General features: G+C 38.2%; 3 protein-coding genes across 3 annotated transcripts; all 3 read left to right on the forward strand.

Moving 5' to 3' along the window:
• The first annotated feature begins 4,410 nt into the window (after window positions 1-4,410).
• Window positions 4,411-7,921, forward strand: LOC110966219 (gap junction Cx32.7 protein-like). The gene is made up of 3 exons (XM_022215513.2): window positions 4,411-4,540; window positions 5,358-5,543; window positions 6,836-7,921. The coding sequence occupies exons 1-3, from the start codon at window positions 4,412-4,414 to the stop codon at window positions 7,439-7,441; spliced, it is 921 nt and encodes a 306-aa protein (XP_022071205.1). The 5' UTR covers window position 4,411; the 3' UTR covers window positions 7,442-7,921.
• A 1,297-nt stretch (window positions 7,922-9,218) lies between these two features.
• Window positions 9,219-11,435, forward strand: gja13.1 (gap junction protein alpha 13.1). The gene is made up of 2 exons (XM_022215500.2): window positions 9,219-9,331; window positions 10,038-11,435. Exon 2 carries the CDS (start codon window positions 10,065-10,067, stop codon window positions 10,923-10,925), a length of 861 nt encoding a protein of 286 aa, XP_022071192.1. The 5' UTR covers window positions 9,219-9,331; window positions 10,038-10,064; the 3' UTR covers window positions 10,926-11,435.
• A 1,068-nt stretch (window positions 11,436-12,503) lies between these two features.
• On the forward strand, window positions 12,504-15,722 carry LOC110966209 (gap junction Cx32.2 protein-like). The gene is made up of 3 exons (XM_022215502.2): window positions 12,504-12,590; window positions 13,525-13,658; window positions 14,296-15,722. The coding sequence occupies exons 2-3, from the start codon at window positions 13,530-13,532 to the stop codon at window positions 14,953-14,955; spliced, it is 789 nt and encodes a 262-aa protein (XP_022071194.1). The 5' UTR covers window positions 12,504-12,590; window positions 13,525-13,529; the 3' UTR covers window positions 14,956-15,722.
• Window positions 15,723-16,202: the final 480 nt, after the last annotated feature.

The following is a 16,202-nucleotide window of genomic DNA, read 5'->3' on the forward strand; positions in this document are numbered from 1 at the left end:
GTGACATGATTAACTCAGGTGTGTCATTTAATTGACATCACAGGTGTTTTCAAACTCATAATCAGTCAGTCTGCCTATTTAAAGGGAGACAAGTAGTCACCCTGCTGTTTGGTGAAAAGGTGTGTACCACACTGAACATGGACAACAGAAAGCGAAGGAGAGAATTGTCCCTGGACATCCGAAAAAAAATTATAGACAAACATCTTAAAGGTAAAGGCTATAAGACCATCTCTAAACAGCTTGAAGTTCCTGTGACAACGGTGGCTCATATGATTCAGAAGTTCAAGACCCACGGGACAGTAGCCAACCTCCCTGGACGTGGCCGCAAGAGGACAATTGATGACAAATTGAAGAGACGGATCGTTCGAATTGTATCCAAAGAGCCCAGAGCAACCTCCAAAGAAATTAAAGGTGAACTCCAAGGCCAAGGTACATCAGTGTCAGATCGCACCATTCGTCGTTGTTTGAGCCAAAGTGGACTTCATGGGAGACGACCAAGGAGGACACCACTGCTGAAAAAAACTCATAAAAAAGCCAGACTGGAATTTGCAAAAATGCATGTTGACAAGCCACAAAGCTTCTGGGAGAATGTCCTTTGGACAGATGAGACCAAACTGGAGCTTTTTGGTAAGGCACATCAACTCTATGTTCATAGACTCAAAAACCAAGCATACGAAGAAAAGAACACTGTCCCTACGGTGAAACATGGAGGAGGCTCAGTAATGTTTTGGGGCTGCTTTGCTGCATCTGGCACAGGGTGTCTTGAAAGTGTGCAAGGTACGATGAAATCTGAAGACTATCAAGGCATTCTGGAGAGAAATGTGCTGCCTAGTGTCAGAAAGCTTGGTCTCAGTCGCAGGTCATGGGTCTTCCAACAGGACAACGATCCAAAACACACAGCCAAAAACACCCAAGAATGGCTGAGAGAAAAGCGTTGGACTATTCTAAAGTGGCCTTCTATGAGCCCAGATCTGAATCCCATTGAACATATGTGGAAGGAGCTGAAACATGCCATTTGGAGAAGACACCCATCAAACCTGAGACAACTGGAGCTGTTTGCTCATGAGGAGTGGGCCAAAATACCTGTTGACAGCTGCAGAACGCTCATTGACAAATACAGAAATCGTTTAATTGCAGTGATTGCCTCAAAAGGTTGTGCAACAAAATATTAAGTTATGGGTACCATCATTTTTGTCCAGCCCTATTTCATTAGTTTGTTTTTTTTTAAATAATTATGTTAATCAACAATTCAAAAGTGATGGCTGATTTTGATTATTTAATTTTCAATAAATTTTTATTTGTTACTTTTGTGAGTTTCAAGTGATTTCAGTGAGAATTGTGGGTTTTTCCTTCTTTAACTGAGGGGTACCAACAATTTTGTCCACGTGTGTAGTTACTAAATGTTTGTGCAGAATTATCATCGGTTCTGCCGTGTATTTCTTTGTTTGGGGAACTGGAGGTCAATGAAATCAGAATTAAATACGTAGATTTGATTGATTAATGATTATTGAACCTGAAATATCCTTGATAAATGTCTCTTAAGTGGTCTTGATTATATACTTAAGTGGTGTCCCTGATAAACAACTGCAATTTTCAAAGTGTACGTGTGTTGCGGACTACACTTTTATCTGCATTGTTTAATGCAGCTGCGTATGAGGCAAATGTCTCTAAATTTTGTGGCTTATTTTTATGGCTAATTTCTGCAACGTTTTTGCTGCAATACCAAGGAATTTTAAATAAAACTGACGGGGCATTTGTGTGTTAAATGAATCTAAAGATAAAGTGGGTCACATGGCAAGACTGTGACTCTGAGCAAACAAGCTGTTTTACCAGAGATGAGTTAAAGAACAAAGTTAATGTTTTGGAACAAGCAAGTCAAAGTCCTGACCTGAAACTAAATAGAAATGCTGTAGAAGGGCCTGAAGTGAGCAGTGCACGTGTGAAAACCCAGCAAGTTCCCTGAGTTGAAGCTGTTCTGTATGGAGCAATGGATTAAAGTTTCTCCAAGCTCATGTGAGGGATTGATGAGAGATTAGATCAGAAATTTTCTCATTTATCGATTTAATTGGGTTGTTTTTACCTACTTTAAGGATTTGCATGAAAATCTACTTATGTTTTAGGTTATATTTATGCAGAATTCTATAAAATTTTGAAGGGTTCGTAAACTTTAAAGCACTACTGTATATCATCTATGTATCTTAGTGGCTGAGGTAAACTGAGGTAAACTGTCCTATTTCTGATTGAAGCTCATTTAGTTTACAGCAAATTATGTAATACACTGCCTCTGATCTATATGATGAAGGCCAGGCACACTTTGTTTTTCTCCTCAGAAAGGTGTAAATCATTTACATCTACGAACAGACACTGCTGGCTGCCAGAGTTGAATCTGTGACCCCTCAGATGAGCCAGGTCAGAGACTGTTGGCAAGCTATCAACACACGTGAGGTGCAGTTTGCCATAAACACAAGACAAAACCTGGCTGCTTTGTTTTGATTTAAACATGACACCAGGATCTGAAAAAAAAAAAAAACTATATCCGATCTAGTGCATTGAAGTTTGGGGAAATGACAGTAAGACAAACACTAAGTTAATTTTCATTTTACAGAAAAAAGCCATAAGAATAATCGGTCGAAAAAAAATCTAGAGATCCAACAAACCCATTATTTCTTCAGTTAAAATTGATGAAATTTCACAACATCTGATTGATTACACTGAACAAGTATCAGCCAATCAACACTAAAGTATAAATGCTAAAACGTTCTTTTAATGAAACAGATTTAAAAGAGAAATTAATGCATTTAAATGAAGTTCAATGTTATAGCTTTTGTTATTCTATAGTTTAGATTTGAATTTCTATATTTTAAATATATATACACTCACACATATTCATATGAATATGTGTGAGTGTATATATATTTAAAATATAGAAATTCAAATATATATATATATATATATATATATATATATATATATATATATACGTTCAGTTATTGATTCCCTTGATTACTGATTACATCGTTAATGACCCTGAAAGAAAGTATGTTGGTCAACGTCTAGATGAAATAAGAACATATCATTGCTTGCATTTTGACTTGACAATGTCTTGATATTGAGAAAATATTGAGAAAGCTCCAAAACAGTTACTAAATGAACCTTTACGTGATATTTATAAATTGGTTAGGAGCAGATTTTTTCTTGTAATTTGTAGTGTTCAGTAATCCTTTTGTGCCACAGCGGTGGACTCACACGATTATCTCCCTCATCAAACTTCTCCACTTTTACTTCTCAACAGCTCTGTAAGAAAAAAGAAATATAGGTGACCATTCTTTTTCTGCCACAGAAACAAAATAGAATAATAAACAAGAGCAAAGAGGATGATAGGTTAAACTTCAGCACAGTTTTTGCTGTTACCAGCCACTCACATTCACGACAGGGGGTTTGTTGTTGTGGTTAGGATGGTGTCCTTCCAGATAAGTCCCCAGATGAACTATAAAACAAGGACAGCTTGTTCTTTGCTTCTTTTTTCCATCAGCATCTTCAGGCATCACTGTCTTTGTTCACCTTGTATCGTTTTCTTCAGTTTGATCAGCTGGTAAGTTGCTAATTTATGTAAATTGATCAGAACAATTATATATATATATACGTTGGAATATATTTATGCCATAAGTCGGGTTTTGTCTGTACCACTAAAGTAAGATTAATACGTGTGCTATTTGTACATATATGAATGCAATTAAGAGAAGCTCTGACAGACTGTGTGTGAATAAGGATTGGAAAGTAGTACCAACATTTAACTTTCTAAGAGCTACTAATCAAATACAAGTGTTGTAAAAATCCAAGCAAAGCTCTGCAATCTGAGGCATAGAATGCAGAATGAACAAAACGGAACTCTGAAAAATAAAACTTTCTGACTGATTCAAAACCTAAATTGATACCAGCCTAATCTATTCAGCCAGGTCAATCCGTATTTGTGCATGAGTCGCTGAGTTCAATGTATGGCATTCTTTAATTAAAGATTTGCAACAGTTGGTAATCATAAAGGTGAAGGTTTTGGTGTCTGGCAGATAAGTGTGTTTTGGAACCTTGAAGTTAGCAGCTGTGACTTCTATCTACAAAGTAACAAGACTGTGAGGGATGATAAAAGTTTGGCCGTGTGAGAGAGTCTGACTTTCACAAGTGACAGATCACCTGTGGTTTTTACGTCTTCAGACATTATAACCCATTTGGTGATATAAAAAAAAGAATAATCTCAGGCTACAATTAATTTAAAAAATTTTTCTATAAGAGTGTATATACCTCAAATATTGTGAGTATACCTTTAGAGACTACTGTATTGGATCTATCTGAGTCTCATTGTGGTTTATTTTCATTCCATCTCCCCAAACACAAACCAGGATAACTGAGGACTAAAATGAGTGATTGGCAACTGTTGAGCCGCCTGCTGGATAAAGTGCAGAGCAACTCCACAGTGATCGGGAAAGTCTGGCTCACTGTGCTGTTTGTCTTCCGCATCATGGTCCTGCACACCGGTGCTGAGAGGGTCTGCTCATGTATTCACTCACACACACATTCCAGTGTTGCTCAGGAAGATCCAGAAGTGTCATAGTGCATAACAGCTAGTTATCCCAAGTTCAGAGGAATCCTGGGCAGTCTGCATAAATGAAAAAATTCCAGTGCTGCTGTCATCAGGGCCAAGAAATCAGATCATGAAGTACGCATGATCTGTATTGAACACTGTGCACAGATGCATGCATACAAATAACGTCGCCATAGTCTAAAACACTGTAAGCTAAACAAGCATTGTCCTAACTGCTAAACTAGCCAGGCCATATTCTGATCATAAAAACTGATCCTGTCCTTCAGTTTTTACTACAGAGCTACAATATGTACTCTAAAAGAGAGCCTTTCATCCATCCAGGTATCCAAGTACCTGTAGGGAGTACCTGCAGATTTTCTTAACATTCATAATCAACTTTAGATAAGGATAATGTCATTCGTTACCAACTTACAGTAGCTGCTGTTATGGTGACCTGATCTAAAGCCAGACTGAAAGATGATTATGTCAGTCATACATTTTTTTAATTGAGAATTTCCTTGAGATTCCAGTCTCTGCAACAATAGAAGTTTGAATATGATGGGATAATTGTTTAAAATTGCAAATATATCAACAGCCATCTGCATTGACAATATACTAAATTCACAACATTCGGTGAGAAAAAGTCATTTAGAAGCCAGAACTGCTAGCACTGGGCCACAAAACTTTAAGTTACAAGGCAGCAAAAATCATTAATACTGCACTTTTTTTTGGAGTTTTATGTATAACCTCCTCTTCATCTTTTTCCTGTGATCTCATCCAGGTGTGGGGAGATGAGCAGTCTGATTTTGTCTGCAACACTCAGCAGCCCGGATGTGAGAATGTCTGCTACGACCTCGCCTTCCCCATCTCCCACGTACGCTTTTGGGTTCTTCAGATACTCGCTATAGCAACTCCAAAGCTGCTGTACCTCGGTCACGTCCTTCATGTGATCCACGCTGAGAAGAAGGTGTGTCGCTGCAGTAGGCGTAGCGTGATAGCATGACTAGTCGATATTTGGTTTGTCAATAGTTGCCACGCCTGTAGACAGGGAGTAAGAGCAAGGTTCCTTCCCATCCTGTTAAAACATTTGGATCAAAGTGCATGTTACCATTTTGTAACATCCTCTTGGTCCCAATAATGTAGTTTGTCTGAAAATGTTCACTAATTCTGCAGTTTGAATTAGGTTTTCTTATTTTTACCTCATCATTTTGATTTTAGACTACATGTACTGTACAGTTGAGTCTAAGTGACCCACTTTCACCAACTCCTTTAGGTAACTATTTCCTGCAAACAAATTCTGATAAACCCTAAAACCTGCCTGTATGAAAGTAAGCAACATGCTGGTGAAAAATATTAAAATAGCATTCTTTAGGTATCCAGAAAGACCAAACTAATGCTAAAGTTGCTCTGTCTGTGTGTGTGTTATATTTAAAGTGTTTTTTTTTTTTTTTTAGTTCTGACCACATTGAGGTGAGATGTGGTTGCACTGCAGGAACTTTTCCCAAGAACATCTGGAGGGGCTTTGTTCCTCTATCTCTAGATGGCTTTCCACTGCAGGAACTCAGGGCAGAGACCTTTCAGCCTTTCTGCTTGCATTGTGCTGTGTTAACTCAGAGTGCACGACAACAACGATAGCAGTCATTTCACTTCTATGAGAATACATGAAACAGAGTCAGGGTGGTTTTCTGATATTAGCCTATGAGGTGAATTTTATTTTGATGGTGGTGATGTTGGAGGAGGAAACTGCTATTCAACAAGTACATCCAGAGGGCACTCGTTGTTCTCTCTGACTTTAACCGATCAGTGTTCAGATATGCAAAGCAACATTTTAGCAGCCCTTTCTTCTCCTCTGAAAATGTCCCTAAAAGATGTTCTACAGGGCCAGTCCTTGTGGTTTGAGCACTCGAAGGTTTAAACCACCTTCAAATGATCTGCAAGTTCCTGCAGTGGAAAGCGGCCTATTGTTTCAACAGCAAGAACCAGGGTCTTAGTAAAGTTACAGAAAGATTGTTTGACCCTGCATAAACCCTTTGCTCATGTGGGAGTACAGCAACAAGGAAAATTGTTTCAACAAAAAAGTTCTGAAACTGCTCCGACAGCTTCATGAACTTTCATCCATATTCACACTGCCAAAACTAAAGCTGCATTCATGTTGGTTCTTTCATCCATTTGTTTTCACCTTCAGTATACCTACATTTTAAATCTGTCTCTTTCTGAAAACTGGACAATGTCTAAGTCTTCTTGTTCTCCCAATCAAAGATGAAGGAGAGGATGAGGAAGCATGCAGAGTTGGAAGGCCAAGCTGCTCTGTTCCTCAGAAAGACCTACAAAGTTCCCAAGTACACTAAAAGCAATGGCACGATCAGCATCCGTGGCCGACTCCTTTGCAGTTACGTCATCCATCTTGTGGCCAAGATTTTGCTGGAAGCTTTGTTCATCGTGGGCCAGTACTTTCTTTACGGTTTCACTCTGGAGAGTCGCTACATCTGTGCCCGCTCCCCCTGCCCTCACAAGGTGGACTGCTTCCTGTCCAGGCCCACGGAGAAGTCGGTCATCATCTGGTTCATGCTGGTGACAGCAGTTGTCTCCCTCGTCCTCTGCATGGTTGAGCTGCTCTATCTGTGCGTGAAAGCTGTGAAGGAGTGCCTGGCGAGGAGGCAGGACTACACCGTGACCCCTGTGACACCTCCAGCTTCAGAAAATAAAGGTTTTAAAAGCCGGGACGAGATGCGCCAGAACTGTGTCAACCTGGACCTGGAGATGCAAGGGCGAAAGTTAGGGGTGAGAGGGATGACGGGAGGGGTTAGCGAGGTTGCTAAAAATATATCATCTGGGAACAACAACGTAGGGGAGATCCACATCTGAAGCATGAGGGCAATGGTAGGTTGTACGTGTCCTTTTTTAGTGGTTTCCAGTATTTGTGTGCTTTGGCTTTGGGGAGAATGGGGGAGGGGGAGCAGTAAAGGAAGAAGCAGGGAGCAGCTTCTGCAAACAAAACTCATTCACATGTAAAATGTTGCCTAAACTGACTAACTTCAAGAGAGCAGCGTGACATATTGTTATAAGAAGAAAGGTTTTCTTGAAATTCACAGACTTAATCATTTTAATACACTGTAAATTAGATTAGATTTGTGATAGATTTTGTTGATTTTTGACATTTTTATACTAACGTTTTGATTCTTGATTTAATAAGCATTGTATTCAGATTTGACTACAAAGAAATTCTACTTTTCTTACTGTGTTAGATTTCACATTCAAACCTCTGCATTTTTTTACTAATAAAGTGAGCCATTAATCTACCATTGTATAAATAAAGCTACTATTTACTAAATGTATACAATGCAATTAGTTAACTGTGTCTTTAGAGAATAATGTTAGATGTAGTTAAGCTTTGTAACTATTGACAAGCCTCTGGAAATTTACAATATAAGCCTGCAGAGTTTAAATTTCAACATGTTTCGTACCTCTTACTAAACAATTTTGCAAAAAAAAAAAATCTGTGTTTTTTTCAACAGTACATTTTAAAAATGGCTGGTTATGGTTATGATGCAGTCATGGTTATAGAGTGAACGTTTTTTTCTCTTTTCCATTAAAAACAAATGTAAACATTGTGATACTTTTTGCTGCATTCTGCACCAAACAAGCACTACCTTACATCTGAAGTATATTATTTATAGACTGGGTTATCTCTCCAACACCACAATGCTTCATTTATAATGGTCTGCTTTGACACATTTTACGTGAATATTACTGTGAGTCACAAAGAAGAGCAAATGAGTATGCATCTGGCTGTAAGTTGAGACAATCTGTTTATGATGAAGTCACTAAAATTCACCACAATACTTCATTGTCTATATTGATATATATATAAAATGATGTCCCATGCTCCCTGATCCACTCCTTTCACATTTTGTTTGTTGAAATGCTCTTACTGTCACTAATAAACATAGCCATGAGTTCTACTGTTGATGTCTTATCATATGATTTCACCAAGCGTTGAAGAGATCTCCAATCACGATCATCTAAGAGTTTGTTCCGACCACATTTCTTCCTTGAAGATGATGGGTCACCACTATCCTTCAGGATATAATGTGTTGGATGGTTCTTAACCTGATTTTAGCAGTTTCAGAAATCTCTTTAGCTGTTTTCTTTGCTTGATGCAGGCCAATAATTTGACCTTTCCTAGACAGAATAACATCCTTTCCATGACCACAGGATATGCCTTCTGACATGGTTGTTTCAGAAATGAGAAGCTCCTCACTGCATCAGCTAGGGTTAAATAAGTTGTTGTAGCTGAAACATGTTCATCAGTACAGTAATTATCCAATGGAAGGCTCTTACCTATTTGTTTAGGTAAATCCAAGTGGTGACTTTTTTTGGACAGGCTGTGTATTTACAAGTATACAGGGGTTTATCATTTGTGAGCCTATTTAAATCTGCGCCTAATATTTGAATAAAAGCAGTATCTTTAATCATCCTTGTCTTAATGATTACCGTGCATTTCCTTATTTGTTTTCAAACATTCAGTGGCATTTCAACAGAGACAGATCTTCTCCTCTGCACACCTGTCAATTATTACAAACTGGTCCTTTTTCTACACTCGTTTGCTGACGGGTACAACGTGACAATAAAGCCAGATGTGTGTTGCGCAATGTGATCCCTCATCAGTGCCCCTAAGCCAGCACACAACTCCAAGGTCCAGCCAGTCAGCGATCTGTCCCTACCACACACAGTTCTTTCTGATCGGGTCAGCAGGTAAGATGAACAGATCTCTCTTCTCTGCTACGGCAACTTACTGCTTCACAAATTAAAGAAAAATGTTTCAACATTTGATAATATCAAGATTTAGTTTGTTTAAATATATTTTTTCATATTTTGTTGAAAGAATATTATTGGTTGCTAAAGGATTTTTTCCCTGTTAGTCAGATCAATTTTTCTCAAGCAGAATTAACATATTTAAGGTACATCAGATTTTTTTTAAAGATATTATCGTACTCAGTTTTGTCCACAAGTCGCCTGCTATATGCTTAAAGGACGCTTTCAGTCATGTTATACAACATGATGATATCAGCTTTTATAACGTTTTTTTTTCTTCTTCTTTCATAGTTTTATCTCAATGCCAACCTTCTTTTACTTTGTCTCAATTTTATGACACCGTTCTGAGTCCTCCATTCAAAATTCTGATTAGTCATTATTTGGGAGAAATATTTACCAAAAAGCTCAAAGTTCAGGAGAATGGGATCTCCTTTTCTATCACTTGTAGTGAAGTTCAAGAACAGAAAATATTTATCTACATAACAGTGCGCTCTTTTCTTCTACCAGCAGCGTATTGATTGAATATGAAGTTGTGGTTAATGTTTCAGTAAATTAGGTGTGGTTTAAGGTCAGTGCAAACAAGATCAGGGGTTCGTTCTATTTAATAGCATGGCTCTTTATTCTGTTTCTGTTTCTTTCATCACAGATTAGTACCTGATCATCACAAACAAAGATGGGAGACTGGGGATTCCTGTCCAAACTGCTGGATAAAGTCCAGTCCCATTCCACTGTGATTGGGAAGATCTGGATGAGCGTCCTCTTCCTGTTCAGGATCATGGTTCTGGGTGCAGGTGCTGAGAGCGTCTGGGGTGACGAGCAGTCCGGTTTCATCTGTAACACTCAGCAACCTGGTTGTGAGAACGTCTGCTACGATTGGACCTTCCCCATCTCACACATTCGCTTCTGGGTCCTCCAGATCATCTTCGTCTCCACACCAACATTGATCTACCTGGGCCACGTCATGCACATCCTCCACAAGGAGAAAAAGCTGAAGGAGCAGCCTTCCAGCCCTGATGGGCCCATTCTGATCAGAAAGTCCAAATACACAGATGAAAAGGGAAAGGTGAAAATCAAGGGGAACCTGCTGGGAAGCTACCTAGCTCAACTTGTGTTCAAAATCATCATTGAGGCCGCCTTCATTGTGGGACAGTACTACTTGTATGGCTTTGTCATGGTGCCCATGTTCCCATGCTCTAGGAAGCCATGTCCCTTCACTGTGGAGTGCTACATGTCCCGACCCACAGAGAAAACCATCTTCATTATCTTCATGCTGGTGGTGGCCTGCATCTCTCTGTTCCTCAATGTCATTGAGATGTTCTACCTGATCTGCAGGAGGGTAAGATGTGGGTCCAACCCTAACAAATACAAGATTACTTCACCAGAAAACCCTGCGGGCCTGTCAGGTCCCAGTTGGCCGACTACAGAGGAAACGCTCCAGCAGAACAAGACGAATGTAGACCTCGAAACAAGCCGCAGTATTGGAGGAAGCCTGGATGGGGCCAAAGAGGAGAAACGGCTACTGAGTAATCATTAAATACCACTCATGTGACCCTTAAAATGTATTTTCTCGTTTCATGTTTTCTCTCCATGTTTCATAGTTCAGGTACATCCAAGAGACTAAAGATTTCTTCCAATGTGGTGCATATGACAGAATATAAAAGAACAGCTCTGTGTAATAATGCAATATTATGTGCAAATAAAATCTTCATAAAACACCAATATTTAGGGAAATATTGCCAGACTCATTTATGCTTGTATTACTAAATGGAGACCTCCTAACGATAGTGTGCAATACTAATGATGTATTTATATTATAGATGCTCACTTGAAAATCTATAGGAAAACAGAATGTTGTTTATGCCCAGTTGTTGAATGTGTTCTTTAAGTTATTGTCATGGTTATTATTTAGGACTTGAAATAATTTTCCTACTGAACAATGATGATGATGACGATTATTGTAAAAAAAAAAGTCTGTTTCTATTGATGTGGAAGAGACATTTTTGTATGCTTTATTGTTTTTAATAAATGATTTAAGTTGGGAAAACATGCTTCATCAGTCTGTTAATTTTAGATGAAAGGTTTGCACGTTTCACTTAACAACTAAACAGCTTGCATTTAAAAACATTTGATTTCTACATATTTTTAAGGCAGCAAATAACAATATATGCTCATAACTAATGAGTCTACTGATTATTTTCTACATCAAATGACTATTCGATCTATAAATGAGCAAATTCTCCTTCATCAGCTCAATCTCAATCCCCAGAGTCAAGTGATATATTTCAGTCTGTTCAGGTTAAACTATTACCACCTGAGGAGCTAAAACTTTAAATTGTTGCTTAGAAATGACTTTAACCATTAATTAACTCTTAAAAATGCTGCCAATCAATTGTTCAGTGATTGATTAATAACTCAGTATTATAATGCTTCATGCTTACTAAAACTTCAGAACAGGGCATGGCTGATAGATGGTCAGATATCAAGGACATTTACATCAGCAGAAAAATCCAACAAAAGAACAACAACAAAGTGTTGCATATAGCGGGGATGAAATACATCTATAAGAACTGCAGGATCTGCCCGACACATTTTAATTCAACTACATTTCAAGTACTTTGGTGAAGCACACAAAGCTAGATTTGCTCACTTTGTTCTGATTTTAAGCCTTTATGTTGACACAGTCTTAAAATGCCTGTGGCTGTTCAATGCTCACATAGTCTTGCAGAGTTATTGTATTTTACTGAACAGCATTTCAGCTCAGGGGTTCATGTTATGTCCATGCCCTTTACTCCCCGACTCTGTTATTATTTCACTAAAAACACGTTGCAAATACATAAGTGACCAATCTCTTTGAAACTAAGATGCCAAAGGGGAGTAGTTTTGGCACAATCATTAAGTGATAATAAATAATAATAGCATCAAACAGCTGCAGAATAATCATGAACATGATAATTGTGGTTTACAGTGTTGCCAATCATTAACACGTACAATCTTTTCAGTGCTCAGCCCAAATTTGTCCACTTGAGATTTATCATTTCCAGATGTCATGACAACGTGACAACTCGTACTGTTGCGCAACTTCCGTCCAATCTAAAGTTCAAGGTATCATGGACAGGTTTGGCTTGGTGCACGGAGCGCATTCACTCACACGACTGGTGACTGTTCTGTTTGTCTCTAAGAGGACCGTTTGAATTTAAAGGTAAATGAAAAATTATCTGTCTTACAAAATGCTTGTCATTTTTACTGCACAAAAATTTACATTATAAGAAGCATTCAATTTGAATTAATTTATTAATTTTGGAATAAGTTACAAATTATCTCATTATCTCACCTGCAAAGGTACATTAAGGTAGATACAGGCATTTGTTAATGTGAATGTTTTCTTAACTTGATAGAGTGTTTTGATTTTTTTAGGATATGTGTGTCAGGAAAGCATAGACAAACTGATGTCCTGTTTGTAATCTGTGAATATAAACATCGGTTTTGTCTACAATGTATATGATTAGCTCAGTGCTGATGTATGGTCAGAATACATAGCAAGAATACTAAGGTGAAAAAATAGAAGGCATATGCATTCATCTGACGAATGAAGATTCTCTCCTATCTATACATCTATTTAAATATGGAGATTTTATCGCTCCTTCTATACATTATGAGCATTGTATAGATCAGCACTTGATTCCGCCTCTCTAAAACTAAAGAGATTTTCTGCTGCTAATGTGTTTTTCAAACTTTGTTCTTCGGTTGTAACCAATTATAGGAGCTATAATATTGGTTCTAAAAAGTAATATGTCACTCTGACTGATTATTGATCTCACAAAACTTAACACCAGGTTACTGCTACTGTTCTGCTGTGTATTTTATTACAATTTAACCTCCTTAAGACATCACAGAGGACAGCTGAAAAATTTGAAAACAAATGCAATTAAACATTTGGGGTTTTTCTCTGAGAAGTCTCAGAGAAAAACCCCAAATGTTTAACTGCATTTGTCTCAAGTTTGAAGTCTCAAGTTTGCAGATCAACAAAATCATAATTCGCTTTGTCAGGTGTTTGTGAATGAATTTTAAGAAATGCTTGTTTTTGTTATTTTTCTCTCGCCTTATTCATCACTAAAAGTATCATTTGCTTTTAGAAACCATGGGAGAGTGGGGATTTCTGTCCGCCCTGCTGGACAAGGTCCAGATCCACTCCACTGTCGTTGGGAAGGTCTGGCTCAGCGTGCTTTTTATCTTCAGGATCATGGTGCTCGGAGCTGGAGCAGAGAAGGTCTTCTACTTTTTCACTGTTTATTTTATACAGTATTAACCACAACTCATGCACCATTCAAGTACTTTAGTGATTTCAGGCCTTTCAGATGAAATAATACCCTCTGGTGGCTAAGCCCATTTATTGTGAAACAGTGAAATTCAGATGTTGTTCTGGTAGTGTATACAACTTGACAACTAATCATCAGGTTATAATTTATTAGGATTATACTGACGCTTTTAAATCATTAAAAATATTTACCATCCTAAGTTAGAACTGCTCATTCATCACTCTGTGAGTCAGTTTTCCGAGATGCATTGGCAAGAGAATAGCAATAGACTGTTTTGCCTGATTTTGTACATCTAAATTGGCCTTTGCTCTAGCCACAGCAATAAATCAAGTAATTTTATAGGTTTTAATATTTAGCCACTAGCTGCACACATAGGCCGCACACATTTTGGCAACCCAAAAACCAATATGTGACAGCACAGGGGCTACTGTATCTTTTCCATATATTGTTTCACACAGCAATACTTCAGTGACACCTCCATAACATTCATGCTGCTGCAGAAACTAAACATTGCACCTCTTCATCGAAGTAACTCCATTTTTTGGAATGTTGTGACGATAACAATAACTTCTCATCTGAACATTACAGGTTTGGGGTGATGAACAGTCCAATATGATTTGTAACACCAAACAACCTGGTTGCAAGAATGTCTGCTACGACCACGCCTTCCCAATTTCACACATTCGATTCTGGGTCCTCCAGATAATTTGTGTCTCAACACCAACACTGATCTACCTTGGTCATGTCATGCATGTCGTCCACAAAGAGAAGAAGCTGAGAGAATACAGAGAGAAACACCCTAATGTTGAAATCGTCAAACATCCCAAGTACAGTGACGATAAAGGCCACGTCAAGATCAAAGGCAATCTGCTGGGAAACTACATGACCTCCATATTTTTCAGAATAATTCTGGAGGTAGCGTTCATTGTGGGGCAGTATTATCTGTACGGGTTCATCATGGACCCATTAGTCGTCTGCTCCCGAGCGCCATGCCCCTTCACTGTAGAGTGCTACATGTCTCGACCCACTGAGAAAACCATCTTCATCATCTTCATGCTGGTTATGTCCTGCATCTCTCTGGTGCTCAACGTGGTAGAGATCTTCTATCTGGCATGTTGTCGCTCATCCAGGCGAAAGTCTAAAATGCTGCAAGCGCCCGCTATTCCCGTTCACCCCCGTATCAATGGCAACAGCATGATGAATACTGAGAAGTATGGCCTCCATGATGCCAGTCACAGCACAGCCTGAGGAATTCCATTTATATCCAGTGTGCAAAATTTTAAGTCATGCTGTTGACAAACAAGGAGGTCATTTAAAAAGGGGGTAAATTTGAATGAGCCCATGGTACACATTTGTAAAATTACACAAAAGTTATTCATTTATAAGATGCTTAGAACTTTGTTTTTAAAAAATCATGTATATTTGGAGTTACTATATTTATGATAGCAAAGAAAATGCACCCAAATAATTTATAATATATTGTCACTGGAACAAACTTTTAAAAAGTGTTAAGGACAAATGTATGTTTTTGTGGGCTTTTTTTTTTCCTTTGTGTTTTGTACATACCATGACAGGGGACAGCTGTGAACACTGGTTTCCCCCAAGTGGCAAGTTGGTAATTGTGGCAGAAAACTTAATGTCAGCCTGATGTGGCCAGTGACTACATGACCTGAATATCAAAGAGACCTGACCATATAACTTGACTTACCTCAGATATCTTTGACTGTGATTCGGTTTGAATTCACTAAAATCCATATTTAAAAGTGCAAGCTTTTTGCTTTGTAAGAGCTGTTAGTGCTTTTTTGCTATCAAAAAATGTCTTTTGTTGTTCAGTCTCTTCCGTATTGATAATTTTACCGTCATGACTTTTGGAAGTGTAAATATGTCAACTGGAAGGCATTTGTTTTGTCATGTTTTGTACTAAAACTACATGTGCTACATGTGTGTTTTTAACTCATAGTAAACTTGATAAATTCAATGCAAAAACATGTATGTTTATTAAATCATGTTTAAAATTCACAACTACCACATCTCTGTTTGTTTTGTTATTACTGTCTTTACACTTATCCATGATTATTAAGATGGCTGCAAGCAAGCATGAATCTTAACTCTGTATTCGTGTGACTGCTCAAAGCTCTGACATGCATGTACATACAGACCCCGTATACAACATAAAATACCCCCAAGGTATGAATTTTCATTTGCTAAAATTGTTTAGTTTTGGGAACATTTCCTCTCAAGATAAAGGGTTTTGCAATTTTTTATTTTTTTTATTGGTGTGTTATATGACCAGTTAGAGTGGGGAATAATGGTTTTTGACCAGAAAAAAACTTCTAACCTAGCCTAGCCGCGCTAGACCCATGTTTCTGAAGGCACAAGGGTCTAGGGCCGCTCGACAGGGAGGGAGGCGGGCTAAAAGGTTGTCTATCAAATCACTCTGCAGCAATTGGGTAGGTATACAACCAATCAGCGCAACGAATAGGCTGACGTAGTTC

Source organism: Acanthochromis polyacanthus, chromosome 16, assembly GCF_021347895.1.
Source record: "Acanthochromis polyacanthus isolate Apoly-LR-REF ecotype Palm Island chromosome 16, KAUST_Apoly_ChrSc, whole genome shotgun sequence".
NCBI classification, from domain to species: domain Eukaryota; kingdom Metazoa; phylum Chordata; class Actinopteri; family Pomacentridae; genus Acanthochromis; species Acanthochromis polyacanthus.